Consider the following 20266-nt stretch of genomic DNA (forward strand, 5'->3'; position numbering starts at 1 on the left):
AGAATAAATGAGAAAAATACAAGGCAGCCTGCTAGCGCAGTGGTCGGGGCATAGGTCTAGGAGCCGGGAGGGTGCAGGGTCGAATCCCAGGTAGGGTTAGTGTTAGGAATAGGACTAGAGCATTAGGAGGGTAGCACAGTAGGTAGGACACAGGAATAGGAAGGTCATAGGTTCGAATCCCAGGCCGAGAAAAAAATAACAAAATTTAAGGCCGGGTGTGGTGGCTCATGCCTGTAATCCCAGCACTTTGAGAGGTCGAGACAGGCAGATCACAAGGTCAGGCATTTGAGACCAACTTGGCCAATATGGTAAAACCCTGTCTCTACAAAAAAAAAAAAAAAAAAAAGTTGTATGTTTGCATCTTAAAATACTACTTTGTGTTTCTAAGTTTCTCTTATCTTACTATTTTATTGTAACTATGAATATACTATTGAAAATGTTTATAGACTTTGGCTTCTTATATACTTGGCTTTATTTCTACAGGGATGGAAGACTACTTTAGTACTGCTTAAGTCATTTTCCTATTTACCTTTTTATTTCTGTTTCTTTAAGTTTTCTGTGTTTCACTTTTTATATATTCTAGATGGTTATCCAAATGCCAACCTGGTCCAGGTTTCAACAGCCACATTTTTTCTTTTCTTCAACGAAGAGTACAGAATGGAGATCAACTCTATCAATATTGTTCATTGATAATAAAAAGTATACCTCTCAAACAACAGCTTCAGTGGGATCCCAGCAGTCACAGTTTACAGGGGTTTATGGACTTTGGTCTTGGAAAACTTGATGCTGATGAAACACCACTTGCTACAGAAACTGTTTTGTTAATGGCAGTGGGTGTTTTTGGCCATTGGAGAACACCTCTTGGTTATTTTTTTGTAAACAGAGCATCTGGATGTTTGCAAGCTCAGCTGCTTCGGCTGACTATTGGTAAACTGAGTGACATAGGAATCACAGTTCTGGCTGTTACATCTGATGCCACAGCACATAGTGTTCAGATGGCAAAAGCGTTAGGGATACATATTGATGGAGATGATATGAAATGTACATTTCAGCATCCTTCATCTTGTAGTCAACAGATTGCATACTTCTTTGATTCTTGCCATTTGCTAAGATTAATAAGAAATGCATTTCAGAATTTTCAAAGCATTCAGTTTATTAATGGCATAGCACATTGGCAGCACCTTGTGGAGTTAGTAGCACTAGAGGAACAGGAATTATCAAATATGGAAAGAATTCCAAGTACACCTGCAAATTTGAAAAATCATATACTGAAAGTGAATTGTGCTGCCCAACTCTTTAGTGAGAGTGTAGCCAGTGCATTAGAATATTTGCTATCCTTAGGCCTGCCGCCTTTTCAAAACTGTATTGGTACCATCCATTTTTTACGTTTAATTAACAATCTGTTTGACATTTTTAATAGTAGAAACTGTTATGGAAAGGGACTTAAAGGGCCTCTGTTGCCTGAAACTTACAGTAAAATAAACCATGTGTTAATTGAAGCCAAGACTATTTTTGTTACATTATCTGACAGTAGCAATAATCAAATAATTCAAGGTAAGCAAAAACTAGGATTCCTGGGATTTTTGCTCAATGCCGAGAGCTTAAAATGGCTCTACCAAAATTATGTTTTCCCAAAGGTCATGCCTTTTCCTTATCTTCTGACTTACAAATTCAGTCACGATCATCTGGAATTATTTCTAAAGATGCTTAGGCAGGTATTAGTAACGAGTTCTAGCCCTACCTGCATGGCATTCCAGAAAGCTTACCATAATTTGGAGACCAGATGCACATTTCAAGATGAAGTTTTTCTAAGCAAAGTAAGCATCTTTGACATTTCAGTTGCTCGAAGGAAAGACTTGGCCCTTTGGGCAGTTCAGCGTCAGTATGGTGTCAGTGTTACAAAGACTCTCTTTCACAAAGAGGGCATTTGTCAAGACTGGTCTAATTGTTCACTAAGTGAGGCATTATTAGACCTATCAGATAATCGACGAAATCTCATCTGTTATGCTGGTTATGTTGCAGACAAGTTATCAGCTCTTTTAACTTGTGAGGACTGCATCACTGCACTGTATGCATCGGATCTCAAAGCCTCTAAAATTGGGTCACTATTATTTGTTAAAAAGAAGAATGGTTTGCATTTTCCCTCAGAAAGTCTATGTCAGGTAATAAATATTTGTGAGCGAGTTCTAAGAACCCATTCGAGAATGGCAATTTTTGAACTCATTCCTAAACAGAGGGAATTGTATCTTCAACAGAAAATATTATGTGAGCTTTCTGGGCATATTTATCTTTTTGTAGATTTGAATAAGCATCTCTTTGATGGAGAAGTGTGTGCCATCAATCACTTTGTTAAGTTGCTAAAGGATATAATAATCTGTTTCTTAAATATTAGAGCTAACAATGTTGCACAGAACCCTTTAAAACATTCAGAGAGAACTGATATGAAAACCTTATCAAGGAAACACTGGTCATCTCTACCAGACTATAAATGTTCAAGTTTTGCTAATACCAATAAATTCAGGCATTTGCTGAGTAACGATGGATATCCATTCAAATGAGAGACCTAAAATATATTAACATTTAAATTAAAAATACTTGGTCAACTTTTTTTTTTTTTTTTTTTTTTTGAGATAGAGTCTCTCTCTCTAGCCAGGCTGAAGTGCAGTGGCACAATCTCAGCTCACTGCAACCTCTGCCTCTCAGGTTCAAACGATTCTCCTGCCTCAGCCTCCAAAGTAGCTGGGACTACAGGTACATGCCACCACGCCCAGCTTATCTTTGTATTTTTAGTAGAGACGGGGCTCCACCATGTTGGCCAGGATGGTCTCGATCTTGACCTCATGATCCACCCGCCTTGGCCTCCCAAAGTGCTGGGATTACAGGCGTGAGCCACTGCACCCAGTCAGTCAACATTTTTTAAAGTTAAATTTACCTTATTTTATAAATTGACCGTTCTGCACAGTGGACAAGTTTGCAATTCTGACTTATTAAAATTATTAACTCTGCATATCACAAAAATCTGCTTATACTTTTGGTATGGTTTGCAGCATTTAGGAGTTTTCCAAAATGTGGAAGCAGTAGGTCAGTAGGAGCAGATTAGCCAATAGGTACTGTCTTTGAATTTACTACTATAAGACTAAGCAGTGTGACTGGACACAGTTTTAACTTGTTCAGTCTGCTTCAAAAACAAGAAAAACAACTGAGTTATCAAAACATTGACTCCTTTTATGACTAGACTACATTTCTAAAAACTCTTTGGTTTATAATTCTTAAGAAAATTAACAATACCTATAAAACCTTGAAGATAACTTTTTTTTTTTGAGATAGTCTTGCTCTGTTGCCAGGTGCCAGGTTGGAGTGCAGTGGCGTGATCACGGCTCTCTGCAACCTCCGCCTCCTGAGTTCAAACAATTCTCCTGCCTCAGCCTCCCGAGTAGCTGGGACTACAGGTGCACGCCACCACACCCAGCTAATTGTTTTTTGTATTTTTTAGTAGAGACAGGGTTTCACCATGTTGGCCAGGATGGTCTCGATCTCATGACCTCATGATCCGCCCGCCTCGGCCTCCCAAAGTGCTGGGATTACAGGCTTGAGCCACCGTGCCCAGCCGGAGATAACTTTTACTTAAATATGAAAATTAAATCGTAGTTTGAAAATTAGACACAAACAAATATCAAATACTACAAAAATCCCCTTGTCCCAGGATACCCTGAAAGAGAAGTCTGAAACTTTGTCAGACAGCCACGCTGGGGAGTGCAGTCTGGAAAGAACATACCTAATGTGTTTTTCACTCTCCATTATCCCTGAACTTTGAAATATTACTTTTGAATAGTAAGCTGGACACTTAGTTTGACTTCTCTTGGAAGAACTCAACGCTCATCAGAAAACAGGGAGAAACCTAATCTGAAAGGAAGCATACTAAGGACAATTTTCTCCACTCACATCCACATTTGAAAAGAGAAATAGAAAAACAGGTAACTCTACTTTCACAAATGGGAGTATTTTAATGGATAGAAGAAGCAAGCACATTATTCACCTGTGTTTGTAAAACATCTCCTTTTTTGTCACTGAATAAGTGTTCACAAAGTACAGTTAATCCTAATAGGAAAACTTAGAATTACAAAAGATGACTGACAAGGTAAATGTATATTATTTAAAATTCCCCTTAAAAAGTATTTTGATGTTTGTTTATTCTACCTCAAACAAAGGCTTAAATTTTGAAGCATAATAACCAGTTTACACTTCATTTTATATAAAACTTATTGCTGAAAGGTCTGAATATTGTACTTTTTGTTGTTTGTAAATAGAATTGAATTTAAATACACCAGGATAAATCTTATTTACAGGAAGCCTGTTTGTAAATCACCAGCTTTAACTTATTGCTTATATAAATCCAAGCTCTGTACCTGATCTTTATGTAAAGCAAGGTTCATACATATAGTATCTAATACCCTTTGGTGTTACATTTGACTGATGTACAAATGTCTGCAATTTAGTGTTTTGCATTATTCCTTTAAGTGCTAGATAAATTGGAAAAAGATGGTCAGTTGAGACAATAAATATGGAAAAATTTGAAGGTCACAGATTTTTCTTAGATAAGAAGATAAGAATAGTCTCATCACTACTTTTAGCCCAGTTAATTGCTCCTGCACTTGTGAAAGGGCTTGGAGTCTTATACCAGACTTACTTGATCGATATGCTTTACAGTGAAATAAATTATTCATTCACATTTGATTTAGGGCAGTTTGGTTATAATTTCTACTTTGCATCTTTGCCATTTTTTTCTTCAGAGAAAAACATTCCCTTTAAAAATTTATCCTCTTACTTTCCAACAACGAGTGCTAGGAGAACTGGATATCCACGTGCAAAAAAATTAACTCAAAATGAAGCAAAAACCTAAATATAAGAGGTAAGGCTACACAACTTTTAGAAAAATATGGAGTTAATCTTGGAGATTTGGATTAGGCGGTGGTTTCTTTTATTTTTACTTTTTTTTAAACTATTAGATTGGCACAAGATCTTTTCTTTTTTTTTCTTAAGATAAAGTCTTATTCTGTTGCCCAGGTTGGAGAGCAGTGCCGCAATCTCAGCTCACCACAACCTCTGCCTCCCAGGTTCAAGCGATTCTCCTGCCTCAGCCACCCGAGTATCTGGGACTACAGGTGTGTGCCACCATGCCCAGCTAAATTTTGTATTTTTAGTAGAGATCGGGTTTCACTATGTTGGTCAGGCTGGTCTTGAACGCCTGACCTTGTGATTTGCCTGCCTTAGCCTCCCAAAGTGCTGGGATTACAGGCGTGAGCCACCTTGTCCTGGCAGGTGATGGTTTCTTAAGACACTTAAAGCACAGCAAAAGAAAATAATTGGACTTCATCAAAATTAACTTGTGCTTTGAAGGGATACTATCAAGAAAGTGAAAGACAACCCATGGAATGGGAAAAATGTTTGCAAATCATTTATCTGATAAAGGTAGTATATCTACAAGGAATTCCTATAACTCGATAATAAAAGGACAAATAACCAAAAATTTTAAATGGGTAAAGAATATGCATAGACTTTTCTCCAAAGGAGATATGCAGAAGGCCATAAAACACATGAATATATGTTCACATCAGCTATCCAGAAAATGCAGATCAATATGACAATGAAATATTACACCTGCTGGGACAGCTATTATAAAGATATGGAGGCCAGGTGCAGTGGCTCACACCTATAATCCCTGCACTTTGGGAAACTGAGGTGGGTGGATCATCTGAGGTCAGGAGTTTGAGACCAGTCTAGCCAACATGATGAAACCTCGTCTTTACTAAAAATATCAAAAAAAAGCTGGGCATGGTGGCGTATGCCAGTAATCCCAGCTACTCAGGAGGCTGAGGCAGAAGTGCTTGAACCCAGGAGGCAGAGGTTGCATTGAGCTGAGATTGGGCCACTGCACACCAGCCTGGGCAACAAGAACAAAACTTTGTCTCAAAAAAAATAAAGAAGACATGGCCAGGCACAGTAGCTCATGCCTCAACTCCCAGGATTTTGGTAAGCTGAGGCGGGAGGACTGCTGGAGCCCAAGAGTTCAAAACCAGCCTGGGCAATAAACATAGTGAGACCCCCATCTCTGGAAAAAAAAAAAAAAAAAGACATAATATTGCCAAGAATGTGGAGAAATTAGAACCTTCATACGCTTTTGTTGGTGAGAATGTGAAATAGTCTTAGTGCAGCAGCTTTGGAACATAGCCGGGCAGTTCCTCAAAAGGTTAAATACAGTTACCTATGACCTATCAAATTGTACTCCTAGGCATATACCCAAGCGAAATGTAAACGTCCACACAAAAATGTATACATGAACTTCATTTATAATAGCCAAGAAGTGAGAAAAAGCCTAAATGTCCATCAAATGATTAATGAAAAAAATGTGCTATAACCATGAGATGGTTCATATGGTAAGTGTATGTTTAACCTTGTAACAAACTGCCAAAGCTTGCAAACTGACTATGGTTTTGCATTCTGTCCAGCAATATATCAATGTTTCCATTGTCCTACTTCCCAGCATTTGGCATTGTCAGGATTTACTTGTTTTCAAGTAGCCATGTAATTTTTCACTTGCATTTTCCTAATAACCAATGATGTGGAGCCCCTTTTCATTTGCTTATTTGCCATTGCGTATCTTCTTAGGTGAAATGTCAGTTCAAGTCTTTTGTTCATATTTTGGAAGACTGGCTCTTTTCTTACTGAGCATTAGTTACATATTCTGGATATAAGTGCATTATCAGATGTGTTTGGCAATTTTTTTTTCTCAGTCTGGCTTTTTAAATTAACTGTCTTTTTTATTTTTATTTTTATTATTTTTTATTATTATTATTTTTTGAGACGGAGTTTCACTTGTTACCCAGGCTGGAGTGCAATGGCACGATCTTGGCTCACCGCAACCTCCGCCTCCTGGGTTCAGGCAATTCTCCTGCCTCAGCCTCCTGAGTAGCTGGGATTACAGGCACGTGCCACCATGCCCAGCTAATTTTTTGTATTTTTAGTAGAGACGGGGTTTCACTATGTTGACCAGGATGGTCTCGATCTCTTGACCTCGTGATCCACCCGCCTCGGCCTCCCAAAGTGCTGGGATTACAGGCTTGAGCCACCGCGCCCGGCCTATTTTTATTTTTTTAAGATGAGGTTTCACTATGATGGCCAGGCTGGTCTTGAACTCCTGACCTCAGTTGATCCACCCACCTCGGCCTCCCAAAGTGCTAGGATTACAGGTGTGAGCCACCACGCCCAGCCTTAACTGTCTTTTGAAAAGCAGATATAATTAATTTTGGTAAGTCCAATTTTTCTATGTTTTTCTTTTTGGGATCTTAATTTTATATCTAAAATCTTTGCCTAACCCATGGTCACAGATTTTTCTTAGGTTTTCTTCTCAATATTTAGTAGTTTTAGGTTTTACATGTAAGCTATGGTTCATTCTCATTTAACTTTGGTATATGAGTTGAGGTTCTTTTTTTTTTTTTTTGAGACTGAGTCTTGTTCTGTCGCCCAGGCTGGAGTGCAGTGACACAATTTTGGCTCACTGCAACTCCACCTCCCACGTTCAAGTGATTCCTGTGCCTCTCGAGTAGCTGGGACTACAAGTGTGCACCACCACGCCTGGCTAATTTTTGTGTTTTTAGTAGAGATGGGGTTTCACCATGTTGGCCAGGCCGGTCTCAAACTCCTGACTTCAAGTGATTTGCCCACCTCGGCCTCCCAAAGTGCTGAGATTACAGGCGTGAGCCACCGCACCTGGCCTTGAGGTTCATATTTTTACATATGGATATGCCAGCACCATTTGTTTAAAAAACTATCCCCATTAAACTACTTTTGTACCATTGTAAAAAAAACAACTATATATACAGGGGTCTATTTCTGGGGTCTCTGTCCTCTTCCAATTATAAATAGGATCTATCGTTTCACCACTAACACACTGTCTTAATCACTCTAGTTTTATCTGTCTTGAAATTAGGTGCGAGTTTTCCAGCTTTGTTCTTTTTTGAGACGGAGTCTTGCTCTGTTGCCCAGCTGGAATGCAGTGGCTCAATCTTGGCTCACTACAACCTCGCCTCCCAGGTTCAAGCGATTCTCCTACCTCAGCCTCCTGGGTAGCTAGGACTATAGGCACGTGCCACCACACCCAGCTAATTTTTGTGTCTTTAGTAGATGGGTTTTCACCATGTTGGCCAGGATGGTCTTGGTCTCTTGACCTCGTGATCCACCTGCCTTGGCCTCCCAAAGTGTTGGGATTATAGGCATGAGCCACCATGCCCAGCCCTTTGTTCTTTTCTCAAAAATGTTTTGGCTGTTCTAGTTGTCCCTTTCTATATAGGTTTTATCATCAGCTTGTTTATTTCTATAAAAATTCCTGCTGGGATTTTGACAGGAGTTGTGTTGAATCTATAGATCAATTTGGGGAGAATTGACATCTTAATAACATTAAATCTTCTAATCTGTGAAACATGGTATATCTTCTTTTTTTAAGGTTTTTACTTTTTCTTCATTTTTTTACTTTTCAGCACAGATCTTACAGATTTTTGTTAGATTTCATGTTTTCTGGTGCTACAAGTGGTGATTTAAAAACTTGTTTCTAAATATTCATTGCTACTGTGTAGAAGTACAGTCAACTCTTGCTTACTGATTTTGCTAAATTCACTTATTCTAGTAGTTTTAGATTATTTGGTTTTTCTATATAGGCAATCATATCATTTACAAATAGATATTGTCTTACTTATTTCCAATCTGTGGGCCTTTTTCCCACCTGCTTTATTACACAGTGAACTACAGTGTTGAATGAATAATGCCTTGCTCCTAGTCTTAAAGGAAAGCATTCTACACCATCTGTATGTTAGCTGTAGGTTTTTTTTGTAAATGGTCTTAATCAGGTTTATTCTTAGTTCTCTGAAGACTTTATTTTTTTGTTTAATCATATATGGCTGTTGAATTTTACGATACTTATTTTTTTCTGCACTTTTTGGGGGAACAAAGCAGAATTCTACCTTTTTGAGGTAGAATTCACAGAACCATACTATTCACCCTCTTAAGCATATAGTGGCGGGGCACGGTGGCTCATGCCTGTAATCCCAACGCTTTGAGAGGCTGAGGCAGGTGGATCACCTGAGGTCAGGAGTTAGAGACTAGCCTGACCAATATGGTGAAACCTCATCACTACTAAAAATACAAAATTAGCTGGGTGTGGTGGCATGCGCCTGTAGTCCCAGCCACTTGGGAGACTGAGACATGAGAATTGCTTGAACCTGGGAGGCAGGGTTGCAGTGAGCTGAGATCATGCCACTGCACTCCAGCCTGGACAACAGAGTGAAACTCCATCTCAAGCAAACAAACAAAAAAGCATATAATTCAGCAGTTTTTCCTATATCCACAGTCATTTTCTGCAACTTTTTCTTTTTTTTTTGAGACGGAGTTTCGCTCTTGTTACCCAGGCTGGAGTGCAATGGCACGATCTCGGCTCACCGCAACCTCCGCTTCCTGGGTTCAGGCAATTCTGCCTCAGCCTCCTGAGTAGCTGGGATTATAGGCATGCGCCACCATGCCCAGCTAATTTTTTGTATTTTTAGTAGAGACGGGGTTTCACCATGTTGACCAGGATGGTCTCCATCTCTTGACCTCGTGTTCCACCCGCCTCGGCCTCCCAAAGTGCTGGGATTACAGGCTTGAGCCACCGTGCCCGGCCCATTTTCTGCAACTTTTAAGATGATCATTTAGCTTTTCTTCTTTGTACCTGTGACCTTATAATAAATATTATCCTTAATATACTTGTTTTTTTTATTGCTTTAGAATAGAAACTAAGAGTGTCTTAAATGCTTTCACAAAATTTGCCATTTAGAAGGATATTTTTAATGAAAAAAAAAAAAAATGCTTTGGCCGGGTGCAGTGGCTCATAGCCAAGGTGGGTGGATCACATGAGGTCGGGAGTTCGAGACCACGCTGACCAACATGGAGAAACCCGTCTTTACTACGAATACAAAATTTAGCTGAGTGTGGTGATGCATGCCTGTAATCCCAGCTACTCGGGAGGCTGAGACAGGAGAATCACTTGAACCCGGGAGGTGGAGGTTGCAGTGAGCCGAGATCGCACCATTGCACTCCAGCCTGGACAACAAGAGGGAAACTCTGAGTCAAAAAAAAAAAAAAACCTTAGAGCTTTCATCTCATAAAATCACTTGGATAAAAAAAAGTTCATCTTTGTTCTACAGATCATGACAAAATGTGCATTAAAGAAGCCCTAACAAGAAAAGCCTTAAGCAATTTACATAATGAAAATAACTCCAATAGTAAAAGATGTATAGTTGATTGCCTTTCCTCTGCTTTGGGTGGCCACACCAGAATTCCTATCTAAAATGCTTAATAGATACAATATGATCAAAGTTATGGCTGGAGGTCCTGCTGTGAAGCTTCATTTACGTAACAAGTATTCATTTTCTTAACAATTTGTGTGATAGAACAATAGAAAACTTTTCTAAAGAGCCGGGCGCGGTGGCTCAAGCCTGTAATCCCAGCACTTTGGGAGGCTGAGGCGGGTGGATCACGAGGTCAAGAGATCGAGACCATCCTGGTCAACATGGTGAAACCCCATCTCTACTAAAGATACAAAAAAACTAGCTGGGCATGGTGGCGCATGCCTGTAATCCCAGCTACTCAGGAGGCTGAGGCAGGAGAATTGCTTGAACCCAGGAGGCGGAGGTTGCGGTGAGCCGAGATCACGCCATTGCACTCCAGCCTGGGTAACGAGCGAAACTCCGTCTCAAAAAAAAAAAAAGAAAGAAAAGAAAACTTTTTTCTAAAAGTATTTTTACTCACATTTTACCTAAGGTTGAAAAAACGTCAGTTGTCTACTTGCCAGAAAATGAGCTAAAGACTATGTCCTTTCCACCTCACCAATTTTGCCATTGTACCTGTAACATTAAGGTTCTGTTTCCCAGTCAGAAAAAAAGGAAACTAAGAAAGATGGCCATCTTAAGAATATCTCACATTAAAAGGGAGATAGTAGATTGATTTTCTGGGTATTTTTGTTTTTTGAGACAGGGTCTCACTCTGATGCCCAGGCTGCAGTGCAGTGGCACAATTTTGGCTCACTACAGCCTCAACCTCCCCAGGCTCAGGTGGATCCTCCCACCTCAGCCTCCTGAGTAGCAAGGACTGCAGGCATGCGCCACTTAAAATTTTTTTTTTTTTTTTTTTTGTAGAGACAGGGTTTCACCATATTGGCCAGGTTGGTCTCAAATGCCTGCCCTTGTGATCTGCCTGTCTCGGCCTCCCAAAGTGCTGGGAGTACAGGCATGAGCCACCATGCCCAGCTGAGTTCCTACTCTTAAAAGAAACAGTGGAAAGAAAGAGAAGACATATTCTCATTTCAGAGCAATTTATGTTAGTAATAATTGAGCAAAATGATACAATTTTTTAGTTGTGTGTTTTCAGAAGTAATGTAAAATTTACTTCAGATAATTTAAAAGGTTTCTTGCATATTAAATGGTTAAAAGTGATGTTATCAAAGAAAAAATGCAATACCTTTTTTTTTTTTTACAGAATAGTATAAATGTTTATTTTCTGTATGATTTACTTTGCTGTCCTGTTTTTACAATATAGAAAAGTGTATTCTTTGAATAGCTCTAGTAAATATAAATTTAATCTTTCTACTTTGGGATGTAAATAGAGCTAAAAAATTATAGACCCAACCCTCCCCAAATAGTCTTTTAAAATCATTGAATTAATGTGGCTGTTCATCTTGTTCAGCAATTTGATGCAAATGCCTGAATACAAAAAGTGGAGTAAGTACTACACAGGAAGGAAAAGGCTTCATATTTTAGATAGATTTTTGAAAATCAGAAAAACTAGTAGCATTTGATTGCACCTTGAAATTTTTTACAAGCAAAACATTCGTAAGCAATGCCATCATACATAATCTACAATTGTAATCAAAATTTCACAAACATTTTCTGCACACTGTATATAAATACACATCACAAAGGTGCAGTTAGAATTAACACAGAGTATGTACAAAATGAACAAAGTTTAGGTTAAGACCAAAAACTTATTGCAATCTTTTGAAAAATAACTTGATTAATTATTTTGTCCTTTTATACTAATTTACATTTATACAAATTTTAATTAAACATACTACATTGAGGTGCTAAGAATGTTTGCACTATCTACATTTAAAGTTACTGCACTATAATTTTATAAATCCAAATTTAAATGGAAGATACTTTAGTGAATAACGGAATCCTCTTTTAGATTACTTAATTTCTATTGCCTATATCTTGTGAGTTCATATGAACATATGTACACACTTAATACATACAACTATAGAGTCCTTGTAGGAAATGCAATAATCATACACTACCAATGATTAAGATACCTAATAAAATGCCTGAATTTCAACATGGTTTTTTCTTGTCATAAAATCAGGAGTCCTATCACAACAGGCTCTTAAATTCATAGAGTTTTTGAATTACTGAAAATGATTTAGGTTATTTTAGTAAATATAGGAAAAGAGTAGTCCTTCATCTGACCAAATAACTGGCTGAAAATAATGCCATATTAAACTTCCCTTATAAAAAGAAATCTCACTACAATTTTGAAAATTTTGTTAAGAGGCCCATTTCTGTGCGTCAAATAAGAGTCACGAATTGGTTTGAAACCTTAGTTCAAAAGTCTATAAAAAGAACTGATTGTATAGTTGAAAACTTCTCTAAATTCATCTTTTATAGCTTCCATATTCTTTGTTTCTCCACCCATGCCAAATTTTATACTTGATTACTATGCGAGGTTCTATATTACAACTACATAATATGTTTACTTCTATTTATATGCACCTATCATTTTAGTAGTACCCAGTAACCATTTTGACAATTTATTACTTTAAATACATACTACCTCTTTGAAAGAAAATAGAGTCAGCCGAGAGCATCTGTTAGCCATTCCTTATTATATAGAAACACACTGCTCATCCTCTGAGAATTATTTACTGTCCTTTAATATTTTATATGTCTTTTAAAAATAACTTTAAAAAATTTTAAAAGTGTGCCTGGGGATTGTTTCCCCTTCTGACATTCCCAAAGAGACAACAGGATATTATTCCAGAATCTGCCCTAAAAGTCTGATTTTTCTTTAAAAGATAGTGCTTTTCTTAATTAAAAAAAAAAAAAAAATGTCATTTGTTTCAAAAGAATTTGTTTATGTAACATTCTATCTGCATATATTTGAGATCAAGTCCCAGAGAATAACAGTGCTAACCACTGCTGCTTTGGCTTTTCTACTAACAAAGTCATACAACACCATACATTATAAATTATAGTCATTTATAAACACTTTTTGTCAAAGGTATCAGAAAGAAAACATCTAATTCTTAAGAAACCCAAGCAAATTAAAAAATATATATAATACAATAAAGAAAAATTCAATTTAGAAGGGGCATAAGCAGATTTAACTAAGATTTAAAATGTACTAATTTCCTCATTTAAAATTTCTTCTTCCATATTATAATTTCAGGTCTTTTACAACAAGGACTGAATTAAAATACAGTAATTGTTTTTCTTCCAGAAAATCAAGTGTCCCTGCACCTTAAATTTTCTGTACAGTTCCATTTATCAGTCTTTTGTGCAAGAGTTAGCAACTCATGGCACAAGGGTCACTTTTTGCCTTTCCTGCAGAGTTGATGACACTCATCAAACATCGTCCGAATTCCTCAAGTATCATCCGTTCTGCCGCTGCCTTTGATTTTCCCTTCTTGTCTGCCTGCTCTGCCTGGGCAAGGAGGCAGTTACATGTGGCTTCAGCTACTTCCTTAGTTACAAATGTAAATGGCAATCTGAAATGATTTTTGAGAGAGAAATTGGTGATGTTAAATAACAACAAAAGTGGGTGACATTCTTTCATCTGGAAATCTCTACTGACACTTTCACAGTTCACCAGCAGGATGAGCATCACAATTTACACAGTGAGCACAAGCACACCCTAAAAAGAGCTTTAACAAGTTAGATCTGGTTTTATCATTCACATATTGTTAGAATATTGTTCAGGAAATAGAACATTTAACATAAAGTACGTGATGTATTACCTAGGCAAGGTTCTGTGGTAACTAAAAGATACAGTCTACATCAGGCGTCCCCAAACTTTTTACACGGGGCCAGTTCACTGTCCCTCAGATCGTTGGAGGGCCGCCACATACTGTGCTCCTCTCACTGACCACCAATGAAAGAGGTGCCCCTTCCTGAAGTGCGGTGGGGGGGGCCGGAAAAATGGCCTCAGGGGGCCGCATGCGGCCCACGGGCCGTAGTTTGGGGACGCCTGGTTTACATGAAGACTAGAATTTCTTTAACTAAATCCTCCCAAATCATGAATGTATGCTCCTCCGTAAGTTCAATCTTTATTTACTGCTGTCGCTCCAGTCTAGAATAGTGCATGACACATCAAGACACTACATGAATAGTTGCTGAATTAATGAATAATATTGGGAATTGACAGCACTATCTCCTGGACAAAATGGAAAATAAAGCACTTGACTACAGTCACTGATAATGTTTGTAGAAAACAAGAAAACATACCAAAATTCTGCATTGTTCTATCACAACAAAACAAAATGGGGAAACCAAATGTTGCTCTATACAGAGCTGCGTTCATAAAGACCCGAACTACAGAGGATTAAATTGGAGCAACCCATGGTGATGATTGCTATATTTGTAGCCAACTCAAGTCTTTTTTTTTTTTTCCCCAGACAGAGTTTTGATCTTGTTGTCCAGGCTGGAGTGCAGTGGTGCGATCTCAGCTCACTGCAACCTCCGCCTTCCAGTTTCAGGCGATTCTCCTGCCTCAGTTTCCAGAGTAGCTGGAATTATAGATGCCACCACCAGACGTGGCTAATTTTTCTATTTTTAGTAGAGACAGGGTTTCACCATGTTGGCCAGGTTGGTCTAACTCCTGAACTCATGATCTGCCCACCTTGGCCTCCCAAAGTGCTGGGATTACAGGATGAGCCACCATGCCCAGCATCAACTCAAGTCTTATTCAAGCAACATAATCTAATCACTAACTCAACAACCTATGAGTAAGCAGTCACTAACAGAAGTATACTAAACAATGAAGTCTGAAATTAAGGCTCACAATGGCAAGAGAGAGTGATTGAGAATTCAGGCTGCCATGTAGCTGTATAGGAATCTTTAACATACAAACAAGCACTTTAAACTAGAAAATACTAATTCAAGGTTTTGGTCACTTGAAACAAGCATGTTAACATGCTGGCATAACTTTATTTATTTATTTTTGGCATAACTTTTTAATACAAGTTTTTAATACATAGTGTTGATTATAATGTATAATTTTATAATTTTGTTTTCATTTTATATCAAACATCTTCCCAAGTTTAAAAATTACAAATATTTTATTGTAGCAATATCTTTAACCATCATGTGGAGATTAGATTCAATACTCTAAAGACCAGAAAGGATCCCAGGTTATAAGCCTCATTAAAGTGCTTTATTCCACTTTATTCAGTCAAGGACCATTTGCTGCTGATATTCCAATGATAAGAGATCTTTAGAACGAGTATCTTAAGGCAGGGCACGGTGGCTGATGCCTATAATCCCAGCACTTTGGGAGGCCAAGAGAGCAGATCACCTGAGGTGAGGCATTCAAGACCAGGCTGGCCAACATAGTGAGACCTCATCTCTACTAAAAATACAAAAAATTAACTGGGTGTGGTGGTGCATGCCTGTAATCCCGGCTACTCAGGAGGCTGAGGCAGGAGAATCGCTTAAACCCAGGAGGTGGAGGTTGCAGTGAGCTGAGATCGTGACACTGCACTCCAGCCCGGGCAACAGAGCGAGACTTCATCTCCTAAAGAAAAAAAAAAAAAAGCCTTATTTTTATAAGCACTGGATCTCATTTTCAACTTAGGCATTTAAAATAATATGCCATTTGCAAGGTTCATTCCATTTAATAACTCCTCAAATTAACCTCTAACAAGCTTGCTAATACCAGTCCAATCCAAATCACAAACCTATGTTGTATCGGGTCTTGACAAACACTGGAGATATTCTGGACGTGCCTTGTTCCTCACAGCCACCTGATATGGGCTATTTTCAGGGTAAGAAAATTGAAGCTCAAAGAGATGAAGTACTTGTCTGATTCACAAACTACTAAGTAGCACAGATAGTAGAAAGTCAAGTCTACCTGACTTTAGAGGTCAAGCTTTTCTACTCCAGAGCTTAGCAGATAAAGGAGATAACAAAACTGAGCAGCACTATTACAGTATGATATGATGGGTGGCCCAGCAGGATGGGGAAAGTGCTCCAAGAAATGGAAGAGGCAAGAGAAGGTAAGAAAATGCAAAAACATGAATAATTACACTTTCATTGAGACACATGAAACACTGGTTTTCTTTGGGGTTCCTCGAATTACATAATCACCTCATCTTAGTAGGCAGAAATTAAGCACAATGGACTAAATCATTACTGTGCATTTTAGACCTGCACAATAATCCAACAGTAGTTTCTGTTAGCTTTAAACATCTACAAGTTAACTGAAGATGGAAAGAAAGTGCAAAAATCAGGTTTGCAACAACTAAAAGTATAAACTCAACTTAGCTCCCAAAAAGAAACTTTACCAAACGTGAGTATTTGGGAAATACTATAAAAAGATTAAAATACTGACTTACTTTCCACCGCCACTATTTAAAGCTGGTGCTGGCCTAGTAAGCAAGTCTGAAATTTGAGAAGATAACTTCGTCTTCGCTGCTGTTTGTTGCTGTACCCTTACTTCAGCTGCATCTGCCAAGTGCATCAATGTCTTCCTTTCCGGGCTTTCTTCAAAATTCTTACAGCCAACACATTTGCATATTGAGGAACACATTATTTTTGCCTAAAAGATTTACAAAAGAAAAGTTTCCAAATCAAAACCAAAATACATTACTGTAAGTAGATGCCACAATCAAATAGATAATAGCATTACCTGGTCAACTGATAAGATTAGATGGAAGCATCTCTGGCTGACAAACGCTAACTACAAATGTGGCTAGCTAGGTTAGGTACTCTTAAGTCTGACGGTGGCTGTATAACATTTGTGGCTGTGTCCTTCCATGTCAGTTTTCCCCCACTATGAACACAGATTTACTTCAGATGTGAGTAACACATTTTTTCCACAAACATGAATGATACATTACAATACTGAAAATAAGACGAGGCGTGGTGACTCATGCCTGTAATCCCAGCACTTTGGGAGGCTGAGGCAGGAGAATTTGCTTGAACCCAGGAGGTGGAGACTGCAGTGAGCTGAGATTGTGCCATTGCACTCTGTCCTGGGCAAGCGGATCACGAGGTCAAAAGACCAGCCTGGCCAATATGGTGAAACCCTGTCTCTTACTAAAAATACAAAAATTAGCCGGGCGTGGTGGCGCATGCCTGTAATCTCAACTCCTTGGGAGGCTGACGCAGGAGAATTTGCTTGAACCCAGGAGGTGGAGACTGCAGTGAGCTGAGATTGTGCCATTGCACTCTGTCCTGGGCAACAGGGCTAGACTCCATCTCAAAAAATAAATAAATAAAAATAAAAAATAAGGGTCATCCTGAATCCAGCCACCTTAATCAAATCATCATTAACATATAGGTGATCTCCCATTTATGCATATGTATACAATTTCACATTAAAGGGATTTCATAGATGCTATTTTTATTATTCTATTGTGCTATTTTTAATCTGAAGAGGGAGTTTGGGAGGGACTTCAGATTCCCCACACCCTTCAATAACTCATATGAAACTAGGGTGTATTTTACATTTTATATAAATAAACATTTGCATGTAAAAATATGCCAAATATGATTTATATAAAATCCTAGACCTTATGTATATATATTAACAAATATAGAACTCTTTCATTTTTTGGTTTGTTTTCAAAATCATATACCGTATCAGCTTTTCTGCATTTTACATTTCTTATAACTCATGGAATCCCTGCAAAGTCATCAGGCATAGCTTGAATTCATTCTCTTTAATGGGTGGGTGTAAATTTCTGGTATGATGTGGCAATTTTATTGGGCATTCATTTCCCTATTGATGGGTGTTTATTTTTGTTTCCAGTTCTTGGGTACTACAAATGATGCATAAAAAGGTTTTTTGGTATACAGTATCCCTTTTTATTTTTCTTAGTTAGATTTCTAGAATTGGGCTCACTGGTTAACAGGTCTGTTTCTTTTAATTTTAAGAGATGGAGCCAGACTGCTTTTTCAAAAGGCTGTAATACCTCACATCTCATCAGCAATGTGTAAAGGAAGGTTTTCCCACATTCCCTCCAACAATGGATATTATAACTCCTTTTAACATTTTATAATCTGATGGTGGGGGAGATAAAGTAAGATTTCATTGTTCTTTAATTTACACTTCCCTGATTTCAAATGAATTTGAGTATTTTTTTGTCAGCTGCATTTTCTTCAGTAAACCCATGTCTTTGATAAAACTGTCCCTTCTCTCTATAGCACCTAGCAAGATAAACGGACTGAATTATAAATACATTTACTCTGCTCCTTTCTTATAATACACCAATAAGTTTCATTTACCAAAGGACTTGGATATAAGTTTGTGTTAACTGTGTTACTGCGATCCTGACTGGGAATCTAACTAAAGCAACACTTAATAAGCACCTAGTGATGAAGAGAGAAAATTCCTGACCTCAGAGTGGGGAAGACATACCAATATTGGTAATTTAGATTATATATCTATATAAGGTTTAAAAAATTCTATTTATATTTTAAGAACCATAAGAAAGATATTAATAATGTGTAACAGGAGCTCAGGATGGAGAAATAGCAATGATACTTACCTTGGCTAATTTAACTTCCCCTGTACCAAAAAAAAAAAAAAAAAAAAAAACAGATGTGGAGGGGAGAAAAAAGGTCACAAGAAAAGATGCAACCCTGAAATAAGGTGGGGAGCCATTCATACAATCAATAAGCCTATAGGAATTGGAAGGAAACATGAATGCGTTGCCCAGATGCAAACCAACAGGACTAATTCAGCTGAAGAACAATGTGTCAAAAGAACAACAGTTCAACACAAAATGTCAGATAAGCCCACAGCTAATTCACAGCCAAGTACCCACTGCTATTCATTGTTTAGTATATTCTAAGTTTCTCCAAAATGTACATACATTTTGGAATGATAAATTTGTTACTAGACAGTGTATCTGTCTTGACACAATGTCATCAAAATAGGTATGGCAAGGCTCTCTCTTCTAACACTTTTCAACCAGTACAGTATCTTTTCTACTTCTATTAATTTACAGATTTATTAACCAGTTCAATTAAATGATTAGTTCATATATATCTGAATTTCATATGCCCAGCATGTATTGATTGTTCAATGCCATATACATGAAAGGGTCACTTTCCCCTTCTGATCCAACTTTATATCAATTTCCATGTTCTCAAAAGAAGTGTTAATTTTTACATGTTCATAACAGCTTTTGTATGATATGGTTTCTAAATGCAAGCAAGCTATTTTTATCAGGTATTCAAAAGACTAAAAGATTCCAACACTAGATAAAAACTGGCTTGTTGAATTTGGAGATGTTACTTAAGACAGTTTAAAAAATAAACTTGGAGCCAGATGCAGTGGCTTATGCCTGTCATCTCAGCACTTTAGGAGACCAAGGTGGGCAGATCACAAGGTCAGGAGTTCGAGACCAGCCTGACCTAAATGGTGAAACCCCATCTCTACTTAAAATACAAAAATTAGCCAGGTGTGGTGGCACACACCTGTAATCTCAACTACTCAGGAAGCAGAGGTAGGAGAATTGCTTGAAGCCAGGAGGCAGAGGTTCAGTAAGCCAAGATCTCACCACTGCACTCCAGCCTGGATGGCAGAGCAAGCCTCTGTCTCCAAAAAAAAAATAAAAATTAAATAAATAAATAAACTTGTGACAGTGGCTCATACCTCTATTCCTAACACTTTGGGAGGCTGAGGTGGGTAGATTACTTGAGTTTGAGACCAACCTGGCCAAATGGTAAAAACTTGTCTCTACTGAAAAAAAAAAATACAAAAATTAGCCGGGCATGGTAGCAGGTGCCTATAATCCTAGCTACTTGGGAGGTTGAGGCAGGAGAATTGCTTGAACCCAGGAGGCAGAGATTGCAGTGAGCCCAGATCGTACCACTGCACTCCAGCCTGGGTGACAGGGTGAGCCTCTGTCTTTCTCTCTCTCTCTCTCTCTTTTTTTTTTTTTAATGTTTGCCTACATGCA

The 20266-nt window shown here is 38.1% G+C and overlaps 2 protein-coding genes across 7 annotated transcripts in view; one reads left to right on the forward strand and one right to left on the reverse strand.

Annotated features, from left to right (window-relative positions):
* The window catches only part of THAP9 (THAP domain containing 9), a 39286-nt gene extending 19529 nt beyond the window's left edge, over positions 1–19757 (forward strand). Inside the window, exon 6 of the mRNA XM_074395668.1 lies at positions 584–19757. Within this exon, the coding sequence (XP_074251769.1) occupies positions 584–2558 (1975 nt within the window). The 3' untranslated portion in view covers positions 2559–19757. The remainder of the gene's footprint in view (positions 1–583) is intronic.
* The window catches only part of LIN54 (lin-54 DREAM MuvB core complex component), a 94372-nt gene continuing 87279 nt past the window's right edge, over positions 13174–20266 (reverse strand). For all 6 annotated transcript variants that reach the window (XM_074396370.1, XM_039468569.2, XM_074396371.1 and 3 more), the window contains 2 exons: positions 16691–16893; positions 13174–13846 (listed from right to left, as the gene is read on the reverse strand). In XM_074396370.1, coding sequence (XP_074252471.1) covers positions 13645–13846; positions 16691–16893 — 405 coding nt within the window. In that variant the 3' untranslated portion in view covers positions 13174–13644. The remainder of the gene's footprint in view (positions 13847–16690; positions 16894–20266) is intronic.

This window comes from Saimiri boliviensis, chromosome 3, assembly GCF_048565385.1.
Source record: "Saimiri boliviensis isolate mSaiBol1 chromosome 3, mSaiBol1.pri, whole genome shotgun sequence".
Lineage (NCBI taxonomy): Eukaryota > Metazoa > Chordata > Mammalia > Primates > Cebidae > Saimiri > Saimiri boliviensis.